Source organism: Coregonus clupeaformis, chromosome 18 (assembly GCF_020615455.1).
Source record: "Coregonus clupeaformis isolate EN_2021a chromosome 18, ASM2061545v1, whole genome shotgun sequence".
Classification (NCBI taxonomy): Eukaryota; Metazoa; Chordata; class Actinopteri; order Salmoniformes; family Salmonidae; genus Coregonus; species Coregonus clupeaformis.
In genome coordinates, this window is record NC_059209.1 from 10,792,398 (window position 1) to 10,799,692 (window position 7,295).

At 45.6% G+C, this 7,295-nt stretch overlaps 1 protein-coding gene across 1 annotated transcript; it reads right to left on the minus strand.

The window, feature by feature from the left end:
• Nucleotides 1-512: 512 nt before the first annotated feature.
• LOC121587491 (RNA-binding protein MEX3B-like) lies at nt 513-4,750 on the minus strand. Its single transcript, XM_041904466.2, has 2 exons — nt 3,976-4,750; nt 513-2,988 (listed from the first exon to the last, which is right to left on the minus strand). The coding sequence occupies exons 1-2, from the start codon at nt 4,499-4,501 to the stop codon at nt 1,709-1,711; spliced, it is 1,806 nt and encodes a 601-aa protein (XP_041760400.1). The 5' UTR covers nt 4,502-4,750; the 3' UTR covers nt 513-1,708.
• Nucleotides 4,751-7,295: the final 2,545 nt, after the last annotated feature.

Consider the following 7,295-nt stretch of genomic DNA (forward strand, 5'->3'; position numbering starts at 1 on the left):
GGAGCAAAGTACAGAGATCCTTGATGAAAACCTGCTCCAGAGCGCTCAGGACGAAGGTTCACCTTTCAACAGGACAACGACCCTAAGCACACAGCCAGGACAATGCAGGAGTGGCTTCGGGACAAGTCTCTGAATGTCCTTGAGTGGCCCAGCCAGAGCCCGGACTTGAACCCGATCTGACATCTCCAGAGAGACCTGAAAATAGCTGTGCAGCGACGCTCCCCATCCAACCTGACAGAGCTTGAGAGGATCTGCAGAGAAGAATAGGAGAAACAGGTGTGCCAAGCTTGTAGCGTCATACCCAAGAAGACTCGATGCTGTAATCGCTGCCAAAGGTGTTTCAACAATGCACTGAGTAAAGGGTCTGAATGCTTATGTGAATGTGATTTCAGTTTTTTGTATTGTTAATAAAATTAGCTAACATTTCTAAAAACCTCTTTTTGCTTTGTCATTATGGGGTATTGTGTGTAGATTGACGAGGGGGAACAAACAATTTAAACAATTTTAGAATAAGGCTGTAACGTAACAGAATGTGGAAAACGTCAAGGGGTCTGAGTACTTTCCGAATGCACTGTGTGTGAGAGGTTGAGGACTGATGTATTTCCCAGTGGTTAGATAGAATTCAACACATCTGAGCTGCATGTCTCTATGGCTGCGTTTACAGAGGCAGCCCAATTCTGAACTTTTGCCCAATTATTGGCAAAAGAGCTGCTCTGATTGGTCAAAAGACCAATTAGATGAAAAAGATCAGAATTGGGCTGCCTGTGCAAACGCAGACTATAGCGGATGGGAAAAGGGGTGAGAGGATGACAGCAGGGGGAATACTAGGTCTCATCGGTCAGCAGAGAAGCTAGGAGATGGGCTCTGTGCTTGGGCATTTGACAAACCTAAAACATGAGAAGGCAGCTCAAATAAAGAGGTTGTTTCACAGAGTCAGAGGAGGCCGTTAGTCCAATAATGCATTACGGTAGATGTAGGCTAGTTCAATGTAGGTGACTGCTCTATGCACATGTCTGTCTAACTCCCCATATGTGGGGCAAAGAATACTGGATAATATGGCTGGAATGTCAGGAGCCCAACCACCTACATAGGAGCATGAGTTGACCACATGACCACACCCCATTGGAAGATCAGGTCACTACCTGAATGCATCTATGACTTGTCCTTTGTCAGTCTGACCTCCTTAAGCATAAGGTCTGGGTCAAGTTATAGTGTTCAATAAAATACATGCTTTCTAAAAAAGGCCATAGGCCTTTTCTATAGTTCTATGGTAACACTGTGTGCCCACAAAACCAGTTGTAAGTTTCGATTACTTAAGTGGAATTAGGCACGAGTTACTGTAAACAGATAATGTTTTTAAGTTGCAATGGAAAGCATGGCAGTACTGAAGTAGCACATCTTGGTACTTCCTGTCTGTAAGCACTGCTAATGACAGGCGAGGGCAAGAATTTAATTGTTTAAAAGCAGCTAAATAAAAAGGGGTAAAACCTTTTATAATAAAATGTTACGGCCAACTTAAACCTTGAATCAAAGACAGTTGACCACCTCAGCTATTTTAACAGTCATCCCCAAAAATGTGATACATTAGATTAAAAAAAGAAGGTAGGAAGATTATTAACATGTCAAAATAAAAACAATTTAAAGGAATCCTAATGCTACTTCGTGGGCTACTATCCCCCACCTCACCCAGTCATTGCTCAGGGCAGGCTCACATGTTGCGCAGCCGTATGGCCTGGGTGACTGGTGCCTGACACACAGGGCAGACAGCCTCTGGGCCCTGGCAGATTCGGTTGGCACATTCTATGCAGAAGAGGTTGTGTCCGCAGGGCACCAGGGCTGCGATAATCTCACTCTCCAGGCAGCGGATGCATACCTGGCGTCCGCGGCACGAGTCTGGCGGAGAGCTGGTACTGTCACTGGAGGTCGAGAAGGCGGGGCCGTAGACAGGAAACTTTTGAGACTCTGAGGCGCTGAAGGGGACCCTGTGGACCCGCTGGGCCATGGGGTGTTCCAAGGCCTCTTGGAAGGTAGGGGAGAGGCGAGGCGTGCCGGGCTGGCTGTCTCGGACAGGGGCCTGGCGGCCATCTAACAGCTGGACGCACTGTTCCAAGGTGCTCCACACCACCTGTGGCTGCGGTGCAGGAACGGCTGTAGTGACTGCCAGAGGGTCAAACCCAGGAGATCCCAGTGCTGCCAGCTCCTCAGCTGCCAGGGGGAGCAGAGTCTCCCCAAACCAGAAGCTGGCTCCACCATTGTTGTTGTTGTTACTGTTGGCGTTGAAGGGGCTGGTGGGGCTGAAGTCGGCCATGCGGTTCCCCCCTCCACCGTGGTAGGAGTCAGTGGAGCCGCTGCCTAGAGAGCTGGAGCTGTCATTGCGGTAGTTGGCTGTCATGCGCACGCTGTTGTTACAATTGGTGGTGCGCTGGGCACCGGCAGGTGCGGCGGCGGTCGATTGCAGCCACGCCCCACAGCCACCCACCTCGAAGCTGACATCGGTGCCATTGTAGTGGAAGTCGTTCTCGTCTCCTGGAATCTCGACACAGTTGCCCGTGCGCATGGCGATGTGGGTCTCGATCTCCTCTCGCGCTCGGTCCACATTCTCGGGCATGCCCGTCACCTCAAACACGGGCTCTTTGTCTCGGCTCGGTGTGACAATGTAAGTGTGTGTCTGCTGTTGGATACGCTTGATGGTCGACCCCTTCGGCCCGACCACCAGTCCCACCACGCGGTAGGGTACACGCACCTGGATGGTGGTCTGGCCAGGCAGGGAAGGTGCACCAGGCAGCCCTGACCCTGATGCTGCCAACGGACCTGCCTTGTTCCGGGAGGCTCGGATGAGGGAGAAGTGCTCAGCTGCCGAGAGGATCTCCCTCTTTGCCATGGACACATCCTCCTTCCGCCCTGTCACCACAAACATCGGCTGCTCCCCTCGCACTGGGGTCTTGATGTAGGTGTTGGTCTTTGCTCGCAATGCCTTGATCTTGCAACCTGAGAAAGAAAAAAAAACAGACAAGACAAATGTTAGTCGAGAATCTCAGGCATTAGTTTGAGAATAATTTTGCTGTTAGTCTACACCAATTGTCTAGGAAGCATGTGACAAATAACATTTGATTTGAATCTGTATCCTTATAATTAGTTACAATCTTGATTACTTACTGTATTGTGAAATCAGAGATAATGATAATGCTAATAATTCATTGCTAGCAGTTGTTTCTAGAGATGTCTCGCTGTAGATGAAAGTCCAACTTTATACCATCTTGTCATTTCCGCTTTCCTCAACGTTTTGACAACAACAGTTCAAGTCCACCATCCCCCACGTTTACAGAGGCAGACATGAAAACTATTCGCCAAACACACGTTCTGTGGCAGTCCAGTCCACACAAAAAGTTATGAGGATCTAAAGTCTACACCATCTGTGAAAAGACAGCAAACCAAAATCGGGGTATATGAATAGCTACACCGGCTTTAGCTTCTTAGTTGATGTGGCATGGTGTCAACAAAGACAAAAAAATGTATGCACTCACTAACTGTAAGTCGCTCTGGATAAGAGCGTCTGCTAAATGACTAAAATGTAAATGTAAAGCTATCATTTTGGTACTAGCTGGACAAAGCTAGGTAATTAGCATGCCATGAAATAAGCTAAATGCAGTTAGGTAGATAGCTCGCCAACTTGCAAACAAATTGTGCCCTCATCACACGGCTAGAGAGAAATATAATCAATATATTTGCTTCGCCAACTTGTACGTGTGGATTTAAAGGGTTACCTAGTTAACTCATGCTAGCTTGCTACATGAGCTATAGCCAGAAGTTTGTTCCCAGTAACGTTACATTGCACTGAACAACGTCAATGACCACAACTGGCAGCATACATACAATACACCTCCAGATAAACCAAGCTAGCATCGAACACACATCTGTCTAAATGTTGTTTTTTACTACTAGCTAGTTTGCTAGATAACTAGTTTAGCTACTCACCCTGTCTACCGACAATCTCGGCAACATGTTCTGAGCTGGGCACCAACACACACTCTGTTGTATTCACGCTCTCCCTCCGCATGAGCAGCGATGCCTCAACTTCATAGCCAGGTTCTCCGTACTCAGACGACAAAATAATCATTCCCGTAGGCTGTTGTAGCGTGCCATCATCAAGCTCATCATTGTACAGTAAGAGTGTCTCGGGCGTCTCCATTCCAGGTAGCATAATCGAGCCTAGTCCTGAGACTTGGGCCTGCACGAGCAGCGTGTTGTTGGAATCATCCTCCTCCAGCAAATCTTCATAATCGTCTCTTTCCTCGTCCTCCTCTTCCGTCGGTGTTCGTTGGTGGCGCGGTATAGGCTGCAGGTCCAGCACCGCACCAAGTACATTGAAATGAGAGACCGGGAGTGGATGAAAGGGGGTCTCGGGTTGTTCTGTCCGGCTGCCGTGGTCCTCGAGGCCTATGCAGGCGAATGCATGCACAGCTAGTGTCGGGATCGCCGACTCAGCTGTAATACTGGGCATTGTAAAACTCTTCCAACGATGTGATCTATAACTAAATGATTACCACACGGTGCAATAGTTAAAAGTCAATGTGGTCTGTAATTATCAATTTAAGAAGTGGTTATTATTAAAAGTAGCGCCCGCGCCAGTTGGATGTTGTGTTTAGTCTTGTCTTCATGCACCCTTCCCTCCTTTGTCTCTCTCCATGAGCAGCATTGTGAACCTAGCCATAGATTATACATTATTTTGACCAGATACTGTAGTGTCCGCTCTAACAATGAAAATAAATGTCGGGAGGAGGCACTATCAGGTGGGACGATTCTAGCCAATGAGAGGGCAGATACGCGTGTGAACAAAGGGCACAAGGGTATCCACTAGTTACTACACCACAGCCACAAAGTCTTAATTGGCTATATCGTAAAAATTCATGAAAACAAACATTTGCTTTTTGGTCCTAATTTTAGGTTAGTGTTAGGTATAAGGTTTACGTTGGGTTTAAAATAAAAAATAGACGATAAATTGTAGAAATGGGCGGGGTTTATGACTTTGTGGCTGTCGTAACTAGTGACAACCAGACACAACTCCAATACAGTGGTTTTTGTCAAAGTTACCGGGGTGTCACATGTCCTGCTTATATCAGTACACTCATAACAACCTAATCATTACGAAACTTCTATTTGATCAAATAAGCCACAAGAAGCAAATAAGCCATTACAGTTCTTGTTAACCAAATCCGACAGTCTCATTGACCTCAAACTGTATGTGTAACGCTTTGAACACACCAACTGTGTTTTTGCTAGTATGCTGCATCATCTAGATATGTGTGCAACAACATTTCAACTGCTACCATTTCTGTCAACCCGTTTACGCATACAGTTTGACGCATTTGTTCGATAAATCCAACATATGCACTACACAGAACGCACTGCAACGCAATGCTGCAAGGCAAACGCAGCGTTCCATTGGAAATGAATGTACTTCTGGTGTACCAAAACGCAAAAAACACAATCGAAAACGCAAAACATGTGTTCAAAGCGTAAACGGGTTGACAGAAATGGTAGCAGAAGGTGAATGTTGAACTTTTGTTGCACACATACAGTTGAAGTCGGAAGTTTACATGCACCTTAGCCAAATACATTTAAACTCAGTTTTCACAATTCCTTAGGTCAGTTAGGATCACCACTTTATTTTAAGAATGTGAAATGTCAGAATAATAGTAGAGAGAATGATTTATTTCAGCTTTTATTTATTTTATCACATTCCGAGTGGGTCAGAAGTTTACATACACTAAATTAGTAAATAAATAATATGCCATTTAGCAGACACTTTTATCCAAAGCAACTTACAGTCACGCGTGCATACATTTTTGTGTATGGGTGGTCCCGGGGATCGAACCCACTACCCTGGCCTTACAAGCGTCATGCTCTACCAGCTGAGCTACAGAGGACCACAAGTATTTGGTAGCATTGCTTTTAAATTGTTTAACTTGGGTCAAGTGCTTCAGGTAGCCTTCCACAAGCTTCCCACAATAAGTTGGGTGAATGTTGGCCCATTCCTCCTGACAGAGCTGGTGTAACTGAGTCAGGTTTGTTGGCCTCCTTGCTCGCACACACTTTTTCAGTTCTGCCCACACATTTTCTATAGGATTGAGGTCAGGGCTTTGTGATGGCCACTCCAATACCTTGACTTTGTTGTCCTTAAGCCATTTTGCCACAACTTTGGAAGTATGCTTGGGGTCATTGTCCATTTGGAAGACCCATTTGCGACCAAGCTTTAATTTCCTTTCTGATGTCTTGAGATGTTGCTTCAATATATCCACATAATTTTCCTTTCTCATAATGACATCTATTTTGTGAAGTGCACTAGTCCCTCCTGTAGCAAAGCACCCCCACAGCATGATGCTGCCACCCCCGTGCTTCACGGTTGGGATGCTGTTCTTCGGCTTGCAAGCACCCCCCTTTTTCCTCCAAACATAACGATGGTCATTATGGCCAAACAGTTCTATTTTTGTTCATCAGACCAGAGGACAATTCTCCAAAAAGTATGATCTTTGTCCCCATGTGCAGTTGCAAACCGTAGTCTGGCTTTTTTATGGCGGTTTTGGAGCAGTGGCTTTTTCCTTGCTGAGCGGCCTTTCAGGTTATGTCGATATAGGACTCGCTTTACTGTGGATATAGATACTTATGTACCTTTTTCCTCCAGCATCTTCACAAGGTCCTTTGCTGTTGTTCTGGGATTGATTTGCACTTTTCGCACCAAAGTACGTTCATCTCTAGGAGACAGAACGCGTCTCCTTCCTGAGCGGTATGACGTCTGCGTGGTCCCATGGTGTTTATACTTGCGTATTATTGTTTGTACAGATGAATGTGGTACCTTCAGGCGTTTGGAAATTGCTCCCAAGTATGAACCAAACTTGTGGAGGTCTACAATTGTTTTTCTGAGGTCTTGGCTGATTTCTTTTGATTTTCCCATGATGTCAAGCAAAGAGGCACTGAGTTTGAAGGTAGGCCTTGAAATACATCCACAGGTACACCTCCAATTGACTCAAATGATGTCAATTAGCCTATCAGAAGCTTCTAAAGCCATGACATCATTTTCTGGAATTTTCCAAGCTGTTTAAAGGCACAGTCAACTTAGTGTATGTAAACTTCTGGCCCACTGGAATTGTGATACAGTGAATTATAAGTGAAATAATCTGTCTGTAAACAATTGTTGGAAATTTGGTTGAAAAAACAGTTTTAATGACTCCAACCTAAGTGTATGTAAACTTCCGACTTCAACTGTATCTAGATGATCCTACATACTATTTTGCACA